Source organism: Lipotes vexillifer, unplaced genomic scaffold (genome assembly GCF_000442215.2).
Source record: "Lipotes vexillifer unplaced genomic scaffold, Lipotes_vexillifer_v1.1 scaffold29, whole genome shotgun sequence".
Lineage (NCBI taxonomy): Eukaryota > Metazoa > Chordata > Mammalia > Artiodactyla > Lipotidae > Lipotes > Lipotes vexillifer.
The window spans coordinates 761,001-782,880 of NW_006776904.1; the positions used below are offsets into that span (position 1 = coordinate 761,001).

The 21,880-nt window shown below is 39.0% G+C and overlaps 1 protein-coding gene across 1 annotated transcript in view; it reads right to left on the reverse strand.

Annotated features, from left to right (window-relative positions):
* Positions 1–21,880, reverse strand: part of TTN (titin) — a 284,036-nt gene that overhangs the window by 245,507 nt on the left and 16,649 nt on the right. Inside the window, exons 12-37 of the mRNA XM_007450732.1 lie at positions 21,155–21,315; positions 20,522–20,659; positions 16,992–17,285; positions 16,773–16,895; positions 15,294–15,575; positions 14,968–15,033; positions 14,001–14,259; positions 13,500–13,560; positions 13,172–13,387; positions 12,107–12,249; positions 10,642–10,847; positions 9,859–10,092; positions 9,499–9,743; positions 8,411–8,667; positions 8,132–8,296; positions 7,863–8,031; positions 6,062–7,755; positions 5,639–5,920; positions 4,812–5,078; positions 4,442–4,714; positions 4,077–4,340; positions 3,723–3,983; positions 1,828–2,088; positions 1,023–1,286; positions 670–930; positions 288–548 (exon numbers count right to left, since the gene is read on the reverse strand). Of these exons, the coding sequence (XP_007450794.1) occupies positions 288–548; positions 670–930; positions 1,023–1,286; positions 1,828–2,088; positions 3,723–3,983; positions 4,077–4,340; positions 4,442–4,714; positions 4,812–5,078; positions 5,639–5,920; positions 6,062–7,755; positions 7,863–8,031; positions 8,132–8,296; positions 8,411–8,667; positions 9,499–9,743; positions 9,859–10,092; positions 10,642–10,847; positions 12,107–12,249; positions 13,172–13,387; positions 13,500–13,560; positions 14,001–14,259; positions 14,968–15,033; positions 15,294–15,575; positions 16,773–16,895; positions 16,992–17,285; positions 20,522–20,659; positions 21,155–21,315 (7,107 nt within the window). The remainder of the gene's footprint in view (positions 1–287; positions 549–669; positions 931–1,022; positions 1,287–1,827; positions 2,089–3,722; positions 3,984–4,076; positions 4,341–4,441; positions 4,715–4,811; positions 5,079–5,638; positions 5,921–6,061; positions 7,756–7,862; positions 8,032–8,131; positions 8,297–8,410; positions 8,668–9,498; positions 9,744–9,858; positions 10,093–10,641; positions 10,848–12,106; positions 12,250–13,171; positions 13,388–13,499; positions 13,561–14,000; positions 14,260–14,967; positions 15,034–15,293; positions 15,576–16,772; positions 16,896–16,991; positions 17,286–20,521; positions 20,660–21,154; positions 21,316–21,880) is intronic.

The following is a 21,880-nucleotide window of genomic DNA, read 5'->3' on the forward strand; positions in this document are numbered from 1 at the left end:
GATGAGCCATGATACCTTCCAGGTACCCCTCTACAGGACAATGTCAAGTGACAGGGGAACAGAAAAAGTAAGAGATAGACAATGGAGCATCTTTATAGGTAGCCTTTCAATGCTACCCTAATCAAAAATTTTATCCAGATGCCTAACTCAGTGTAGACACAGTAGATGTTTCAATCAAGGTAACTGGTCAGGAAGAAAAAGTGTAGCCTATGGAATAACAATGAGTCTACTGGATATTCTGTGTGTGTGTGTGTATATATATATATTTGTATATATATTTTACTTACGGGTCACTTTCAGGGTGGCGCTGACTTGGTCATTGCCACAGACAAATGTGTATTCTGCTGAGTCCTCTGTGCTGGTGTTCATGATGATCAGCTGGTGGAGTTTCCCCTGCACCACGATCTTGAACTTTTCACTCATTTCAATCTCCACCCCATTCTTTAGCCACATGGAAGGCACATTGAAGTGGGAGACCTCACACTCAAAGGAGGCAGTTTTGGTCTCAGGTACCTCAATGTTTTTCATGGTTTTTGTAATATGTAATGCTTGGGAAAATCAGAGAGCACTTCGGTTAATATATTTTATTTTAAAAAAAAGATGGAGCAAACAAACGAATGAATACATGGAGATCACCTAGAAATGCCACAGCGGCTGCCTCATACTTACTCTCCACAAATAGTTTCGCTTTGCATTCCAATTGCCCCACCACAGCTGTATATTCCCCAGCGTCCAAGGGGGAAATATGCTGCAGCATCAGTTTGTGGACCTTCCTTTCTGAGACCAGCCTGTGTTTGTCACTCGGCTTAATCTCCACATTCTTGTGGAACCATTTCACTGGCACTGTGTCGTGGGAAACGCTAACTTCAAAGGCAACGGTGGCATTTTCCAAGGCAGTCACATCCTTTGGCTTCTTAATGATTTTGACGGCTAATAAGGAAAGTTGAAGCCATTTAGTGATATGGTTAACTTCGTGGGAACCACGAGTTGGCTACTTGTAAAGTGTTTCTAAGTCAACTTACTCTCAACGTGCAGTCTGGCACTGGCTCCCAGCCTTCCAAGCTTGAAGCCATAAACAGATTCGTCCACAACGACACAGTTTTTAATTCTCAGAGAGTAAATTGTTCCTTTGACTGAGACAGTGTACTTGTCATTGGATTCCAGCACCACCCCGTTTCTGATCCACTGGACACCTTTTACATTAGGGTGTGTGAGCTCCAAAGTGAAAACAGCATCTTGCGTCTCTGTCACCGTGAGGTTCTTCAGAGTCTTCTTAATTTTGACAGCTGAAGACAAATTTATGATTTGTTTAGAGAATAAAGATGATACCATTCAGGCAAGAGAAGTCCCAAATAAGATTGTTACTGGGCCATCTTGCAAAAGAATGGTTATCAAAGAATTTGCAGTTATGCAGCACCTCTAGAGTTTTTAAAAGACACTTTGAGATTTTTCAGGAAAACCTGGGTCCAGTTTGAAATGTACCTTGTATAACGTCTTTTCTATACTTGAATGAGATGTAGTTTGCATAGCTGTATATTAATGACTTAATCAATGGATCAGAGAAGAGTGAAAGAAGAATACAGACTGAGAGCCTCTAATTTGCTGCTCCACAGAGCTGGAACCTAAGACGTGGCTTCTTCACATTAACTCATAAGCAGTTTTGCACCTTGTGGTACACGGCTCAGAAAGAAAGTTCGAGAGTTTATAATGATTCTATGAAATGAGGATTTATGGCATCCAAAATGATTATACCATTTGACTTTTAGAATAACTGTCAAAAATACAATACGATTTTTTAGTGGATAAATCTGTTATTATATCACTGACCTTCAACTTTAAGTGTGGCAGATGTTTTGGAAGTGGCCACCTTGTAGGTGTATTCTCCAATGTCATCTAGTTTGGTGGCAGCAATGATAAGCCTCCTTTTGTGGCCATCAGATTTACTTCTGATGTTTTTACTCAGCGGTAGGTGTTTGCCATCCTTCAACCATTCTCCTTCGGAATCTGGGTTGGCAACTTCACATTCAAACACAGCTTCCTGGGATTCAGCTACAGTCTGATCTGTGAGTGGCTTGGAGATGGCACCCCCTTTGGATCAAGAGAGGTACAAGTGGGAGTCTTTTAAAAATATTTATACAATAGAAAAACCTTTGCACAATTAAATATAAAACATCAGATTTTAAAACATGATTCTGAACATCATGAAATGTCTAATAAAATTATTTTTACGCACTTTAAGAAGGTATCACAGAAACCCCTCATTCCAAGTATGTATCACTGATAACCAGGGAAACTACTGGAATCAGAAAGGTTTTGCAAAGGAAAAGCAACTGTTAAGTTATACAGAACTCTGAGAACCTTAATGTGAAGCACAGCTCGTGGACGGCCCGTAACTCAGTTCCTTCCTCAAAAGCATTCTGCTTAGTCTTCTAAGGATGATTTCCTGAAAATACATCTAATATCTGACTGGAAAAAATTTTGCTGAACAAAATGTATAGTCATCAGTGTGTCTAGAAGATTAGGGATTCCTATATACTAAAAATCACTGTTTTGACAAATGTCATCTTTTCTACAAAGTTTTCCCCCATTGGCTCCAGTGCCATCATCGCTGGCAGAAATAATTACTCCTTCATCAAGTTAGTTGCTAATGTATCTGTCCCTCTCTATATTGTGAATTCCTCAAAAAAAACATCATGCCATATTCATTTTTGTATCCTGAGTTCCTAGCAGCACCTGGCCAGTGGCAGGTACTTTAAAAATGTTGGGTGAAATCACATAGAGGCTCATAGTTTTTTCTTGTTTCCACACATTTAAAAACACGTAATTTATATTAAACATATCAAAGTGCAGAATCTAAAATTCTGTTTCAGAAGTTTTTTTCATGGTCAAATCTTTGAGGAAATCTTATAAGGTAATAAAGTATAAACCATGAAATTTTCATACCAGAGAAGACACTATTCCTATTTGACTTGTTTATATACCACGGCTTGCACAATTTAATCTCCTCAAAACCTAAATTGTTATGTACCAAACAAATTAATGATAATGCCTAGTTTTTTCTTGACAGCTGATTTAGACTTTTGATTCTTCATTTTTAAGCTGGTGGCTTCTGCTGAGAATGGCCTACTTCATTTCACAAGAGACACACAGACACATACACTGAGGTATATTTTTAAAATATTCATTGGGTTCATTATAAAGTATGAAGGGAACAAAGAAAACAAAAGTGAATGAAACAAGAGCAATGAAAAAAAGAAATACATCTTTAGAGTAGGAGAGTTTAAATAAAACTCAGTGCAAACGTCAACTCATCGATCTATCATGCGCAACGTATTGGACTATACAGAGATGAGAAAGAAGCAATTCCACATTTGGGGAGCATCTACTCAGGTGTGGGAAGAAGAAACAAGTGTATAAGTCAGGGTCATGAAAGAAACACACATAAAGTGATCCTGAGGTTGGAGGATTAAGATCTTCAAAAATGGGAAGATCAAGGAAGGCTTCACAGAGGAGATGGCATTTGAGCTACGACTTCCTGGAAGAACATTTGGAATTTAGGCTGACGGGAATAGTGTCAAGGGTACTATTGGTTTTGAGAACAGCATAAGCAGAGGCAAGGAAGTGGGAAACTGGTGGGAATTTGGGAGGAAATGGGCAATGATTTCTTAAGTTAAAACAACTGCCCTACATAAGAACTTAGGTTAAATGATAAATGTACTAACCTGCCACGGTAAGTTTTCCAGAAGTCATATTTTCTCCAGCATAAAATGTATATTCCCCTTCATCGTCTTTCATCATATTTAGAACCGTCAACTTATATATTTTTCCATGAGCCTCAACTTTATATTTAGAACTGGGCTTGATTTCCTTGTCCTTAAAATTCCACAAGATATCAATTCCCGAGTGGGACAGTTCAACTTCCAAGACCACATTTTGGGTCTCTGTACAGGTAAGGTCATGAAGACCTCTGATAATTTTAATTTCTGGGGGGAAAAATAAAATGATCACTTGGTTACTATTATACTGGGAAAATAGAATGCTTAAAATAATACTAAGTGACATGGAACAATTCTTACTTTCTACAGAAAGATCACAGCTGGTTTCAACTCTGCCAACCATCAGCTTGTAAGGACCTTCATCTGAAGCATAGGTCCGGTTAATCACAAGTCGCTGCTTAGTGCCTTTGACAATGGCATGCACGCGATCATCAGGCTTGATCTGTTCATCATTTAAGTACCACTTAACAGAAGTCACATCAGGGACTGAGACCTTACATTCGAGCACAGCCTTGGTGCCCTCAAGCACGTTAATGTCTTTTAGAGGTGTTATCACATCAGCACCTGCGAAACCACACACACACAAAAGAATTGTGAATACAAATTTTGTTGGAAACGTGTGCTCACTTGACAGCATACAACAAGACTATGCAAGTCGCACTCACTGTAGACAGAGACGCGCCCACTGGTCAACAGTCCAAGGGCAGGAATGGTGAAGGAGTAATGTCCAGCATCCTCCTTAGTCATGTCTTCAATAAGCAGCATGTGTGACTGCTTGTCTATCACAATGTGAACCCTGTCGCCCGGCTGCACTTCTTCACCATCCTTCATCCAGACACCTTCCACCTTCTCTAAGGAGACTTTAACTTCAAGCTGAACAATGTCACCCTCACAGACTTTTTGATCACTGAGTCCTTGTAGGATAGCAACAGGGCGGGCTGTGAAATATGGGGAGAAAGAAGAATGTTATGATTATTTATTATCAATAAGCCATAGTGATGCTCACTGCAGGCTGACAGGAAGGGGAAGGCTTACGTTTCATCTTTAGTTTACAGGTTGTCTTTTTCCCGTCGACAACAAAGCTGTATTCTCCCTGGTCCTCTTTGGTCACATCCTTGACTGTGAGGCTCTGACGTCCACGGCGAGATGTAATTGTGTACTTGCCATTGGATTTAAGCTCCACATCATTATGATACCATTTGCCTTCTATATTTTCTGGGGTTATAATGCACTCTAACTCTCCTGAAAATGATTCTGGCACTTCTATGTCCTGAAGTTCTTTCACAAACTCAATGACTGCACCTGAGGCATAAGAGAAGGAGAAGTTAATTTCCCTGGAGAGTTATGCATCTAGACTTAGGATAGAGAAAATTCCTTGTAAATCTCTTATTCCCCCCACCCCATACTATCAGGAATATTCTTAATATCTAACTGCTGGACTGAGAAATAAATTGTCAATGAAAAGGAGTTACTTTAATTTAAAAATCATTTTTAAAGCACAGAATTATATTTCAATAAAAAATTTAAAAGCAAGACATCAGAATGACCTTGCTTTTCAAAATCCAAATTGTCAGGAATTCCCTGGTGGTCCAGTGGTTAGGACTCAGTGCTTTCACTGCCAAGGGTGCGGGTTCGATCCCTGGTCAGGGAACTAAGATCCCACATGCCGCACAGTGTGGCCAAAAAAATAAAAAATCCAAATTGTCAATATTCTTAATTACCAGTATAAATTCATGAGTCTTGCTATGGAGCTTATATTTAATTCCCAAGTAATTCGTTTTATGAAGTGAAAATTGCATAGCTAATTTTATCACATACTAAGGGTGACTTTAAAACTTAGGAATGAAATCATTATTTACTACCTTCGACAATAAGTTTAGCCGTTGTTTTTACGTTTTCATCTTCGGCAAGTACACAGCTATAGTCTTCAGCATCAGATGTGTCGACTGTCAGGACGGAGAGGAAGTGAACTTTCCTGTCAGAGAGCATCCTATATTTATCTCCCGTGTGAACCTCCACACCATCCTTATACCATTTCACTTTGACAAATGGCTCTGAGGTTTCACATTCAAATGTTGCCATGGTGTCTTTTTCTTTAGCAACAACATCTTGTAATTCCTGTGTGAAAGTGATCAATTGCTTGGCTGTAAGAAAAAGGAAAAAAAAAACACATTAAATTAAATTCGCAATTTGGATAATGGGAAAAGAAAATAAAAAGAAATACACTACTGGATATTCACGGATAAATAGAAACAGATCCATCAAATGAAAGAAATTCAAATTACCCTGGACGAGTAAGAATGCGTGACTTGAGGTTTCCCCAGCTATATTGATGGCTTTTACCATGATGCTGGCAGAGTCCTCAGCTGTCACATCTCTTATGACCAGCTCACAGACATTGTCTTCAGGCCAGTACCAGTAGATTCGGTCAGAGCGCTCAATCTTTACACCGTTTTTGTACCACTCACATTCAGGATCTGGTTTCCCCACCACTCTGACCCGGAAGTGTACATCTGATCCGTGGCCCACTGTTTGGCTTTGGATTCTTTCAAAGATTTTAGGAGCCTCCATACTAGGACTTAGCTCAATTTTATCAGGTTTAAAAGTTGGAATAGTGATTTTGCCTTCTTCGGCAAGGGCTTTCTTCTCCTCTTCAGTTAACTCTTTGGTCCAGTGGAGAAGTTCATCTTTTGTCTTCCTTAGAAGTTCTTCATAGGATTCATCCTTCTTACGAGACTTGAGCTCCACAGCAGTAATGGCTTCATAATAGCCTTCCTCAGTCCTGCGCTTGAACTTACTACGCAGCTCTTCTGACTCTTCAGACACTTTTTCATGGGTAATTCTTTCAGCCCTTTTCAACCTCACAATTTCCTTAGTTTCAGTGGTGCCAACAGGTCTGTCTACCTTTTGTACTTCGAACTGAAGTTTTCCAGGTTCGTGTACGTGAAACTCAGGCTTTGGCTCAGGGGCTCGCCTAAGGACAGACCTAAAATCCTCCCTCTGTTGGATCTCAAGCTTCACTTTATGCTCTATCACACCTTCAGGGTTTTCTGCAGTGACCTTGACTTCACCTGTATCATATGATTTGCAGTCCACGATGTCCAGATAATGAATGCCATCATAGCGAACTCTGAATCTTTTGCTTTTGCGGATGAGCTGCCCATTGAGGTACCAGTTGACTTTGGGCTGAGGGTAGCCTGTCACTCGGCAACGGAATCTGGCGGTCTCCCCTTCAAGTACTCTTGCTGGCTCTGGGAACAAGACGATGTCTGGCTTTTGCTTCTCTTTCTGATCGGTTGTCACACTTGTAAGGGCACCTTCATGAGCCATCCGCTCTAATTCTTCGATTCTCTGTAAGCCTTTCCTCCCCTCAGGCAATTGAGATTCTTCCACGAGACTCTTCTCATCTTTGACAATAAGGGTAGCAGATGTGTGATCTGTTCCGTATTTGTTAGTAGCTCTGCAAGTAATGATACCACTGTCTCTGGAATATGCAACTCCATAATCAAGGCTGCAATACCCAAACTCATTGATCATACGGAGCCTGTTGGCAGCTTCCAGTGGCTTTCCATCATGGAGCCATTCCACCACCATCGTTGGGTCACCAATTGGTGTTAGCCTGCATTCAAAGTGGGCAGGCCCAAAGCGCTTGAGTCTTAAGGAAGTGAGTTTTTTCTTGAAAAATGGTTTCTGTTGTTTCTCTTTGTCATAGAGGTCACCCTCTTCCCATTGCTCTTGACCATATCGCAAATGGAGGGGCTCCAGTTCTGGGGCTGCAATCTCCTTTGCTCTGTATGTCCCTCGTGGGATGATTAACTTTCTCTCTGGCTCAGGCTCTGCAAACTCAACTTCAACATTTACTTTGCATCTTGTAGTGTCTCGGCCAGCCTTATTAATGGCAGTTGCAGTGTACCAGGCAGAGTCTTGGCTGACAGTGGAGTCAATTTTAAGGGCAGCTTCTCCCTTGGCTCCTTCAATTCTATTAAAAATGGGAAAATTAATCATCAGTACAGAAGTAGTTGTGGCTTCCTTGGTTATTGGATTTGTGTAATGAGCTTAGTTTTATTATTTTTCAAGCAAACTTACCTGATTTTTGGATATTTATGAGGTACAATGATCTCACTGTTTTTCAACCATATGATGTCAGGGTTGGGGTTACCCGTAGCTCTGACTTTCATTTCAAGTCGGGAACCTTCCTTTATGTTGAGATTTTTCAGTTTTTCCACAAACACTGGTTTTACCTGATGTTCCACAGCTGAAAGAGAAAGGTCATGATTCTGAGTGAGTAGGGCTGAACTATCTGTTTATAACCCAGGTGATAAGGTAATTTCTTTTTTAATCTTCAGAGCAAATACCTTCCACGGTTAAAATCACTGAAACTGATGATTTTCCTGCCCTGTTTTGGGCAACCACAGTCCATTCTCCAGAATCACTGGGTGTTGCAGGGACAATAATTAGTGATTGGGTACCATCTTCTTTAATGACTACTTTATGGGTATAGTCATTGACAATTTGCTGACCTGTAAAAAAAATTGAGTAAAAAAGAAAACATGTTAAAATAGTTATTTTTAAATTGTTAGACACACATATAAGCTTATTTTTGTGTTTAATGATTTGTGAGCATTATGACTTACCGTCATGAAACCAGAAGGTCTCTGGCATAGGTCGACCCACGACCTTTAAGTCAAATCTGGCAGTCTGTCCTTCTAAACATTTGAAAGAAGTAGGTTTCAACACAAAGACTGGCTTATACAGTCTCTCAAGCTGTGACTCATCTGTTTCCTCCAGCCTACGTCCAGGGGACATCCGTGCAGGGGACATCCGCAGAGGGGACATCCGTGCAGGGGACATGCGTATCGGAGATCTGCTCACTGAACGTGGAGAGATGGACCTGAAAAAAAAAAGGCAAAGCAGAATATTTTCATGAGGCATAGAGAAAACTCAGCAAGACAAAGCTCTTTCTTAATGTTATTTTAGAATTTACTTTGTGTACGTATTAAAAGGTACCTCAAACTTGCTGGGATCCAAAACGGAATACATTATTATTGCCCCCAAAGCTATGCTGTTCATTTAGAATGGTCCTTAATGCTGTCTCTCCCTCACCACTGGGTTTAATTAGTTACCGAACCTTTGTGGTTCAACTACCAAAATATTTCAATAAATGCTCGTTGCTTAAACAACCATGTGAATACATTTATGGAAAAAGAAAAATATACTTCTTTATCCCAGAAGAGGAAAAACATAGAAATTATATTTGAAAAAATCCCAAAATCCATCTATACACTGCAGCCAGATTGGCTTGGATTGGATTTCAAGGGCTGACACCACCACACAGGCTGGGTGAACTAAGGCAATTTTCACAGGGTCATGGAAGCTTAGTGTTCCCACTTCCAAAATAGCAATGATAATCCCGCCATGGCAAGGTTGTTGTATAAATTAGGGTAACATATGTAAAATCTGATGTCAAATAAACCTTTATAGCTTTCATTACGTTAGCTACAGCACTGGCAAAATAAATAATATGCTTCACAATGAAAATGCTTTTCTCAGCTTACATAGGGGCAAGAAATAAAAATGGGGCAACTGCCGGTATTGCGAATGGCAAATTTCTGTGCTATCTCAGCCTTCAATTTTTTCTGCCACACAATAGCAATTTGCTACAGAGATATTTGGTGTTTTAAACAATTTCAATACTAGTCAACACAAATTATCATGAGTCTACCTGATTCTGCTCACTGGCTCTGGTGTGGGTATGTAAGTCGGAGCACTAAGTGGCGCAGCGGGCTCCACATACAATTTCCCTGAGCAAATTGCATTTCCTTTAATATTGCTGGCAAACGCGGTATAGATGCCTTCATCTTCCGGAAGAACAACAGGTATGCGCAGACTAGCTCTGCCATCTTGTAGAAAGTCCATATGGTATCTCTCTCCATGTCTGATGCGCTTGCCATCTTTGTACCATGCAATCTGCAAATAATATCATGCATATGTCAATATAATTTAGATAAAATGGTTATACTGTAACCTATTCATGTCTTTATTGTAATGTAGCATGGAGGTATGATCAATGTTTATATTTTACCTTGGGTAATGGATACCCAGACATCTTGCAATGAAAAGTAACACCCATCCCTTCAAGAATTCTGTAATTCTTGACTCTTAAATCAAATCCTGCTTCAACGGCTTCAGATTCAGAAATGTCAACTGCCATCTTTTCTTCTCCGTCTTCTTCAAGAAGTTCTTCTAATGTAGTCTTTATTATTCTGTATTCAATTTCTTTAATAAGTCTCTCTTCAAAGGAAGAAATATGGAATTCCTACGCAGTGAAAAAGATGACAGTTTATTAAAAAGATACATGCCGACTGATAGAAATTCATTAAGAGCATTCATTTCAGAGATAAGGTTTGATTAAAATTTTTAACTGGAAGAAAAATCTAGACGGCTTTTGCTTTTGCTTGTTTGTTTTTCAGTGAGAATTAGATGGGTCATGGTTTGTTTTGTTTATAAATCTGCATTCCAGTCATCTTTGTCAGTTCATGCTGTGGTGTCTTGGGTCAATGACATTCTAAGAGTATGGGTTATATATGCGATGTTCATCCTACCAATGAAAAAATGTTGGCAGTAATGAACTTGGTTGTGCTAGTATTTGTTTTTCCTGCTTATATGTAATTCCTATTTCTAAAGTCATATGTGCAACATATTATGAAGATTAAGGAACCTCATCAGCAGTGAACCTGGACATATTTATAGTAGTCTAACCCTGACCTATCACTTGAAAATGAAAATATCAAACAAAAAAAGGGGCATTGTGGGAGGAAAGTATACTGTATGAAGTGATTTACTTGGTCATTATTGTTATACTCACCTGGTCTTCCACAAAAGTTCTGACCATTACAGTATCTTTGGCCATTTTCTTCCTAATTAAGGCTTGCTCTTTTTCATACTCTTTTTCATATTCAGAGTATACATATCCAGGTGCTATTTCTCCAACTTTAGGTTCTTGCACAAATGCAGGCATTTGTGTCTGGTAAAGCATTTCTTGCTGGGACTTCATCAGTGACTCATAATCAGCTAGGAGTTAAGAACATAAGTTAATTTTTAATGTTCTTATGAAAAAGCCTTCATGCCACTGTTCATTCAAGGAAGTCCTACACCACGGAAAGTTGATAACCAAAAGCCAGATCTGCCAAATTTTACTATCAAAGTGCTCAGTATAGACTAATTAGATTGAATTTCAAACCCAAACTTACGTTAAGAAGTCAAGGCAGCCACTACTATTGTAGAAAGAATTTTATATTAGTAGTCAGTCCTTTGGGATCAACCCTAGAGGTCTTCCTAATTTGCTATGTGGCTTTTGGCAATTCATTTATCTTCCTGGGTCTTGAGTGCTTTGCCAAATGGGGATAATATCCTAACCCTAAGGAGTTTTGTGCAGCTCAAATGAGACAGAACGTGGATGGTCCACTATAAATGTGAACATCTAGGCAAAGATAACGGAGACCCACAGATACATTTTGTTTAACCTACATGTTATTACACTATTTTTTTCAAATTACTTATAAATATTGAAAATCCTGATTTCCAGCTTTTCTTTAAAACATCAGAAGCTCCATGGCATGGACATATATACGCTACCAAATGTAAAAGTAATGCAAATGTAAAGTAGATAGTTAGTGGGAAGCAGGTGCATAGCACAGGGAGATCAGCTTGGCGCTTTGTGTCCACCTAGAGGGGTGGGACAGGGAGGGTGAGAGGGAGATGCAAGAGGGAGGGGATATGGGGACATATGTATGTGTATAGCTGATTCACTTTGTTATACAGCAGAAACTAACACAACAATGTAAAGCAAGTATACTCCAATAAAGATGTTAAATATACATATATATCGTAAGCTCTAGCAACACTGAGCCTGATACTGCATGCCTGGCAACAACGTACTGGAGTTGGGGAGCTACTGCCCCCTTGAGGCAGGGCGTATACTCCTTCCAGTTTGCCACTATCTGCCTTGCGATCACTAATATCTATCTGGATCTGGAAGGCAACTGGACTTAGAATCCCTGCATTTTCAAAGGCATTATATGCTTAGAAATAAAGGTACCGAAAAGAAACTATTGTTAGAACCTTTGAAGTTTAGCACTGGTATGGCTTTGGAGGCTGTGTGATCTAAAACATTTCCTATACAGCTGAGGCCAAGAGATGGGTCAGATGGGGGCACAGCCAGTATCAGAACCAGGATATAGCAACAGGCCTTTTGACAATCACCCAGCACTGCTACTTCCCTGCATTTCCATTCTTATTGTGCACACGGAACCACTTAGAATTGCACTCACCTTCTTCAAGCAAGGAGGCAGATGCAGAAGTTTCTCCATGCTTATTACGAATAACAATAGTGTATTCTCCAGCATCATCGGCAAACGTCATCGAAATCACCAGTTTGCACTCGCCAGTTTGTTTGTTGTAACTCACTTTGTATCTTTATGGAAATGAACAAACAAAAAATTCAGCCATAAGTAACCCTTATGTGGATCTGTGGTATAAAATTCAATGATCCTAAACATGGGACTAAGCTCCATCATAGAATATAAGATTGCTGAAAATTGAGGAAAATGCATGAGCATGAGTAATGCGGGCCAAGCAAGTTAAAATTTTCATTTTAAATAATAGTAATATATTCTTGAAAATAAATAATAGACTATAATACTACTAGAATCAACTGTATGGAAATAAGGGGTTTCAGTGTTTATGTTAGCAAATGATGAGGCCATTTAAACACTTAGATATTTCTCTTTGCTCATTATTTTGTTCATTGTTTTATGTGAAGATCAAATGAATAATCAAAACAATAAATTCATTTAAACATTTCAATATTAAGCCTCTGGCACACTATATTTATTCTCAAGATACGATGGCTACACTTTTAGATTGTTTAAGTTGCAGGAAATTCAAACCTAATTTTATATTCAATTGCAGCAAATTTATTAGCATAGATTTTCATGTATAACTAGCTTTCTTCTTCATTACATGACCTTTTTCTTTTATCTTTTAGTGGCTTAATTACTAAGGATTTTTACTGAAAGTTGTTTTCCAATCCCTTCTACAAGAATATGTTGTGTGTGTAAAATTCCACACCATTTTCTCCATTTCACTAGCACTATAAGTGAACCAAAATAGAATATAAAGAAATGCATCTTCCATCCACTTTTGTCACATAGCTTTGTTTCTCAATAAGACTTCATGTGAAAACATGAAGATACCTCAAAGCACACTATGAAGGCTTCATAACAAAAGAGCCTACCTTTGAGGGATGGTGGGGTAGGTAAATTCTACTACTCTCTTGGCTTCATATACATATCAGACAAATCACAGAGAACTCTATCATTCAGCCACCAAAATACCTGTATCCAGTGGTTAGAGGAACACCAGACTTCTTCCAGTAGACATGGGGCTTTGGGTTGCCGTCAACCTGGCATTCAAATACAATGCTCCCGCCTTCTACCAGTTTCTGTACCACTGGTTTTGTAATAAAGAAAGGAGCGGCAGGTTCTCCAGGCCCTGCTGGTTCCTCTGTGATGCTAGTATCTGTCATTATCACATCCCTTGATTCGACAGAGCTGGAAAGAGAATTCCTTTCATATTAGCTTCTGGACTGCAATTTGCCAATACGTAAGGAATGAAAAAGCAAAACGGTACTACAACAAAACTCATTAGCAAAAAGCGTGTTACCGTTTCTCTTCTGTGGTAATTTTCTCAGCCACAGCTGTTTCCTTTTCAAACTCTTCTGACACTAGAAGACAGAAGTTTCTCTTGTTAAGTCAGATATTTAGTTTGTTTCATTAGTGACCTCTGCTTAGCATCACAGCTAAGTTGACCCCATAATCAATCCCTCAATTCCAAAAAGGCGCTCCAGGTCTCCCCTGGTGGCGCAGTGGTTGAGAGTCCGCCTGCGATGCAGGGGACACGGGTTCGTGCCCTGGTCTGGGAAGATCCCACATGCCGCGGAACGGCTAGGCCCATAAGCCATGGCCGCTGAGCCTGCGCGTCCGGAGCCTGTGCTCTGCAACGGGAGAGGCCACAACAGTGAGAGGCCCGCGTACCGCAAAAAAAAACAAAAACAAAAACAAAAGGGCGCTCCATTACGAGGTGTGCAGACACCGTATGGTGAAAAGAAGTGTCAGGCGACAGTGATGGCATGTGTGGAAGGTTGGTGGGGCTGTGGCCACTGACCTTGCACAGCTAGATAGCAGGATGTGCTGACAGTCCCAGCCTCGTTCACAGCACTGCAAGTAAATCGCCCACTGTCCTCCGCAAAGGCTTCACGAATCATAAGACGAGCAATTCCACTCTGGAAGGTTATCTGGAAATCAATGGAGCTTTCTATTTGGTAGTCTTCCCTGTACCATGTCACTTTTGGGGATGGGTATCCAGAGATGTGGCACTCGAAGGTGACAGATTCACCTTCAATAACAGTCACGTTCTTTAAGCCCTAAAGAGAGAAAAAGGAAGTATTGATACATGTGCATATTCATGAATCATCTCTGTGTTGTAACAAATGTGGGGGTGGTTTGACCTTGCACACTCTAATTGTCATAAAATGCTTTCTTAAGATCAAGACTCTAGAAATATTAGTAGAGAAACTCCCTTGGAAATTGGAAAATCCCCAATCTGAAATAAATGTAAGGCATTTCCAGGTTCATAGGGTAGAACTGTATTAATACCATGTAATGGGGCAACTCTGTACCCTCTGTTTTTTGCACATATTCAAATCCTAACGAAGCTTGAAGGCTCAGCAGCAGACGCTGCCTCTTCAGCAAAGCTTTCCATGCTATCTTGAATTGGAAGTAATCTAGCTTTCCTTCAGACGCTCCCTCTGTTGAAGTGCTTATCACCTTCTACATTTTATTATGCTTACTTACGTACATCTTCTCTGATAGTAAGACAAAGATTTCAAAGAGGGCCAGATTGGTCTTGCGATAGTGCCGTATGCATAACAGAAACTCATTAAATCTGTTGAATACATGACTGATGGCTGTCACACAGAATTCCCCCTCTCCCTGCCAAATAGCATGTGGTCTTAAAATTAGTACTTGTAAATGCACTCGTGGAATTTTCCAGTTTGAGAAACTGATCTTTGCATATACGAAAATTATTTGATCAGATATGCATATGATCCAACACAATCAACTTTACTCACCGAGACTAAAGTTGGTGGCGTAACAGGGATTTCAACAGGTGCAGGTATTCTTGCTGTTTCTGTTACCTACAATTTTTACAAAGGATGTTACAAATGGCTCAGGAAATTAGGGGAAGCCTCATAAGCTCTTAGCATATGCAAAAGTATAAAAATAACTTGAGAAAAAGAGCTCCGACCCACACCATGCTCAATAAAATGAAGTGTGAGCACGGTGATGGAGAAAGGCAGGACACCTGGCTGACCACTGCTGTAGCACAGACTGGCCAAGCGCCTGGCCCTCCTCCACAGGAATGGATCAAGAGACAGCGGGCGCTCCGGTGACCAACCTTGGCTTCACGCTCGTGCAGTACTTTGAAGTGCTCTTCACGGGCTGCGCCACCAGTGATGCTCACCCCGACTTCCTTCTTCACCTCAATGTCAGCTTGACTCTTAAAAGTCTCTGGTGTGTCCACAAAGGGGAACTGGGGTGAAGGGGTGGGCTCTGCTCTCACTCTAGCCTCACCGGGCTTCACAGTAGGTGCCTTCACGGATTTGGTGACCTTCAGAGCAGAAGGTGTGGCTGACAACTCTTTTTGTAATGTGGCAATAGCGCTACCGGCTATTGATGCCTGAATAGAAACGGAGTCAGAAAATAGAGTCACATAACTGTCATCCCAGTCATTACTCGGAACTGCTTTGCCACTAGTATTCCTGGGGTGAGTCTGAGTCTCTTTCCTATATGGTCCCTTTTTTTATTGTTCTCATTATCACTTTTATAGTTAATGAAATGTCAGAGATAAGCCAGTTATAAACCTCATTGTCATTCCTGCCAGTTTCTAAAATATATCTGAAAACCTTTCTTACAGAGTTATACTTAGAGCTTCTTATTTTATGCTCTTATCATAAAGGGACTGAAGGTCTTCTAAAACTCGGTCATGAATTTTCACTTAACCATCCCAATGAAGCTGTATTTGAAAATACTACAGTGGGAAATTCAAAAATAATAAAAATTTTAAATACTTGGTTAATTCCTAAGAACTACTTTAAAATAGCACATTTAGGCTTCGGCCACAAATCTGTGTGAAAGGTGAAAATGGAGACACTTAGAAAAATATTTTAAAGGCTTCCTTACTCTTTTTATTCTATTGCTGTCCATGGTTATTTGGTTTCAATAGTAATTTGAGACTACCCCAAATGTAGGTATTAAATATACCTTACAATCCTTTGAAGCATACAAAGTTTAGATTCTATGCCTTGGGTGTGTAAAGTAAGAACAGTTGTGACTAACATTGAGGGTTATTAGGCCCTGTCAACTTGCTAAGGATTTTACATGTACTAACTTGCCCCCGATGACAGAGCTAATACGGAGCAGGGGCCAGGGTACTTATCCAGGGCTGTGTGATTCCACAATGCAGCCCAACTACCACACAGTACCACCTCTCCATTTTGCTACAGTGAGTATACGAACACATGATTTCTCAATGTCTTTATTATTGGTATCAATTCTCATTTAAGTCACTCTGAAATGGCTCACAGAATAAGGAAAACTGAACTGTGTAACACATCACCTTTTACAAAATGTGAAAAGAAAGAAGCCTGTATGGATTTGTGTCTTCTCAGAGGTGTAAGATAACCAACTGCTAGCCTAGGCTCACCCTGCTGGGCAAGTTTCAGACTTTAGGGGCTTCTGAGTCCACCGTGAAAGCAAACAGACATCATCAAAAAGAGGCCCACATCGGCTTTCGCCAAAGACACCCTACGTCACACATTAGATGCTTTCTTCCTTTGAGCCTAACGTTTCTTTGTCAAGCTCATTAACTTCTTACCTCATATCCATGTTCTGCCTTAGGAACAGAAATTTTTGAAACGGTAAAGTGAGGGCTTGCTGTGCGGGGGCGTTTATCCACATGGACTAATCTTTCACTTGTTACATCTGTAGTTTTCTTGATCTGCATGGAAATGGAACTCAGTGATACCCGTGTTCACCAGGTGACCACAGCAGTTAAGCTTGCTTTCCCAGGAACAGTCAGTGGGTCCAGACTCACCTGTGATGATATGTGCATTCCCATTTGATCCGTAGTTGTGATATGAGTCTCAGAAGGAGCGTGGATCACTCCAGGCTTGACTGCTTTAGGGACAATGTGGGGTTCTGAGGCTGGACGTGGCGGATGCTCAGCTGCCTTTGCGGCAGAAACGTGTTCCTTGTGCTCATACTCCAAAGTGGTCTTCTGAGAATACATCTCTTCAACATGCCCGGGTTCTCTGGGCTCTCGAACTCGGGCCTGGTCTACTGCAGCAACCACTGTTGCTACAGCTTCCGCCTTTTCCCCAACGCCCACCTGCAGACAAGGTTTCCAGAATTAATACTCAGTAATGTCGGTCATGTCTAAAGGCACAATGGGCCGACGGCACCTACATTACAAAGCTATGTTAATGTCTCCAGAAATATGACTTAGAAATGCATTTACGAATTTAATATTTCACTGATTATTATAATGCATGGACATCTAGTTAGACACACTCTGAATCCTTGCTTAAATAGATTAGACATTAAATCACATAAACACAACATAGGGCAACACAATGTGTATGTAAAACAGAAAGGAGGTTTTGAGTTTGTCTAGTACTTTGTCCATGGCAGACAGTCAATTAGCACTTGTGAAATCAGGACTTCGGGGCTGGTTATCTTCATTGATTATTTTTATTGCTGATCATTTAGTCCGGCGTTGGTGCAATGATGGCGATGATAAAAATGCACTCAATACTGTCACACTCCCATCCAGAAAAATCAGTTGCTACAGAACTGTACAGTCACATGCAAATCTGAGATGACATGAAAACTTGTGAACACACAGGGAACATATTAATTTACTTATGAATCTATTAGAAAGTATCTTTCTTAAAACACACGAATGAAGATACTGTGATGAAAATGAAAGTGTTATATTTGGATTCAAGAGAACAATCTTTCACAGCAAAGTTCAATTTACTATTGTAAGTTAAAGTGAAGAAGGAAAAAGAAATGTTTTCTCATTTCCATGAATCTGATTATCATACATGGGAACACATTTTGCAAAGGAGTTTCTCTTTTAAAGAAAGCAAGCCAGTTGATATGGCTCATACGTTATTATTCTCTGCAGTACTTGGAAGCAGCGTATCGCAAAAATCACATCACCGTGTCCATCAGTGCTCTTTAAAAGAATGCTGGAATATTTTATTAATGTTCAGTTTTCTTTTCTGCTGCTGTGAATAGAATCTAGATTGCATCTGAAGTGTTTTTCAAGTGTGCTACCTCTATATCTGTTAAAATTATTCTCTGAACCATTTAAGATATAAATGAGGTGTTTCTGAGACGAAATTGGGCCTTTTGTGATTATAGTTCTCCATCTAGGAAGCCACAAACAATCTAATCTGCCTTGAAGAATTGCAGATACCATTTTCAATTTAGATTGCATCTTAGAAGAATGTAAAATATACGTGAGGATTAGGTGGGTTAAGTTCATTCTTCTGGTTGTTTCTTTTTTTAAACCATATAGGCCATTAGTTGACTTTAATTTTATAGATGTTTTAAAATGTTAACATCTTCAACTATATACACACACACATATAAATTACTTTGCTTATAGAATGATTAGATTTATATTATATCTCATTTGAATCTTTCAACCAGTCTATGAAATAGTTTCGAGTTTTCATTTTACTTATTTTAATAATGAGAAAACTTAAGCTCAAAGAAATTGTCCTTTGCTAACTGACATATATGAATGTTATTCTTTATTTAAAACTTATACAAAAAAGAATCTTAACTATAGTAAGATATTTTAAGTTGGGGAAGCATCTATGTTTTTCCTTAGTTAACATATGTCAACTCTATATACATACGCTGGTGGACCCATATACTCGTTGATGGACAGCCACAAATGAGTAATCTATGCTGATAGCTGCTCTTATTTCTTAGTGGACTGACTCTAATATCCCTCATATTTTTGGAACCTAGATAATCAGGAAGAAGAATTGGACTAGAATTGGAGACCCTAACTCATACCAGTTTAAAGCTGAGAATTAATTTAGAAGACACAAAGAAAAGCATTACTTAATCTGACTTTCCACAACTAGAAGTGCTGACTGTTGCACTGGAAGAACTGGACTGAATCTAATGGTCTCTAATGTTATTTAATCTGACTTTCCACAACTAGAAGTGCTGACGGTTGCACTGGAAGGACTGGACTGAATCTAATGGTCTCTAACGTTCTGTTGATCAGTTAAGCAATTAAATGGAGCAGCAGGAGCACAGAGACTCATTATGGATGAAAAGTCAAGAGAGCTGATGATGAAATGGGATGAAACAAGGCTTGTCACATCCACAGCATCAGTTTTCACCTCCTCATGAAAAAGATGTATTTGTTCTTGCTTAATGGCAAATCCTTCTCTAGTTCTTGGCAGTGTGGCTGGTTCGCAGATTTTGCAGTGGTAACTATTTCTTTGGGTCTAGACATTTCCTGAGCTTCCATTCTTAGCTAATTTTTTTAAAGCTAATTTTTAACAACAAAAATAAGACAGTCAAATTTATGCGATTCAGAACAAAAATGTAAATATAATCACTCATGAAGTATGTTACATATTGGAATTTCTGTCATCAATGAGACTTCTAGAAGGCTGATATGCCATTCAATAGTAGACTTATGTAAATGTTAAAAAAGCTGATCTTAAATCGTGTCTTAGAAAAAAAAAACCCAAAGATGTAGAGATAGAAAACAGCATTGAGGGGAATACAGACAGGACTCAGTTATGATGCTAAAGAAATTGAAAAACTAGTTGCTAATTTCCAATTACTACATTCGCAATAAAGAATAAAATTAGGTAAATAGTTCACCCGGGGTATAGAGTCCTAGGAAGAAGGTAAATTCATGGAAATTTCATAGCCACAAATAGAGGCTACAAATAACATTTTTATGGTTGATGTGTATTTACTCTGGTTGGATAATTTCTTCTCTAGATTTTAATATTGCATCTTGTTCAGCTTTAGTGGGAGCTACTACAGCAGGCACCATAATTTTCTCAGCTTCTTTTCTCATCTGATATTTACCGGGAGAAAAAAAGGTAGAGTTTCACATGATGAAAATTATGGGTTTTTTCCTGAAATAAGTCCATACTCTACACTGTAATATACTGGATTTATTTATTTATACTTAATACGGTACTTCAAAATGTACATCTTTTTGACAGTAAGACTCATTATTTACTTGAACACTTTTTTTTAATGTCCATGGAGTATCTTAAAATTAGCCTGCATGCAATCTCAATCATCAACTTCTGGAGAATCTCTAGCTGTTAATAATAAAAGATGGAAAATAATAGTGAAGAGATAAGTGAGGAAAGGAATATGTAGTAATATTAACAATAATAAATAATTCCGTTTTTTAGTTTCCAATTGTACATCTAAAAATAAATCAGGTTAATAGTGTCTCATAAGAAATTCTGAGATTTGGAATGCATTATAATAGGGGATTTCACGTGAGATTTAGTGTTAATGCATTATAATAGGGGATTTCACACTTGGAATAGCAATAGTCACCTTTCCATGAGGAACTTGGATTTGTTCTTGTCTAGCAGCCATTTCTTCTCTAGTTCTCAGTATTGTTTCTTGTTCTTTGGCTTTAGCAGTTGCAACTGCTATTGTAGACAAGGCAGTTTTCTCAGCTTCCTTTCTCATCTGATTATTATAGTAAAATCCAGGTTTAAATTGTGCAGGGCTTCAGATGCATATGGTATGACACCTCCCCCCACCCCCACCCCCTCAGTGGGGATGCAAGACAAGGTTATTCAGGGTTAACGACACAAAAGAAGTTAACTTGCACTGGGCAGTGTTTGTACACACTGACTGGGAACCACAAACCTTAGAAACGTTAACTACAAAAAAAAATCTCCAGATGATTCCTTATATTGCTTTTTAGAAGTCAGGCTAAAAATGCCAATCTCTGTGCAAAGGATAATGGTGAATAAAATGAATTACAAATGTTACAGATGAATGAAAATCAAATGTGCAGATAAAAGTAATGGTAAGAAGTCATACATTCACCATGTGGTTTTTAGTTGGGGATTCAAAAAGGAAAATACAGATCAATAATTCATATCACACTGTAGTTAATGGTTTACTGGAAATTAGTTTAAAGATGAAACTTTTCCCATCTCGAATATCTGTATTCACCTTTTCCTGAGTTATTTGAACTTGTTCTTTTTTGGTAGTGATGCCTTCTCTAGTTCTTGCTACTAAATCTTGTTCTTTGACTTTGGGCATGGCAACTATGACTTTAGGTACCACTGTTTTCCTAGTTTCTTTCATTATCTGGTCATACAATAAAAAAAAGATGAGAAAATGGTCATTAAATTTCATATAGCCTCTGATAAAAGAAATTAAGTCAAAGCTGAGACAGGAAGAATATTTCTTCCTATGCAAGGACATTTTATCATCTGAGTTGCTTTGATCATCCATACTGTTTCATTGGTAACAATATCAAAATAAGTTCAGTCTAAAAGAAAAAAATGTGATGAGCAATAAAAGGATGCATTTCTCTTTCTCACCTTATTCTTCTCATAATTTTTTATGACTCTATGACAACAGGGTCATAAAAAAATACCTAATTTTGCATTTTATCAATTGACTTTGACACTGGAGTATTCAACAGAAACATGTTAAATATTAAGGTGAATTATAATATCATACTAGTAAGAATCCAAAGAAAGTCCAAAAAGTTAGGAATGAAAAGTGGCAGTGAAAGCTAGATAGACAGCAAAAGGTTCCTGAGAGATTCTGAAGTTTTCTGTATGAGTCATAAGAAGAGAAGGAGGTGAAAAGGTGATGATTAAGACCCAGGATGAAAATGTAGGTGGCTTGCAAATGGAATGAAACCAGAGTGAATTTCACATCAGCAGG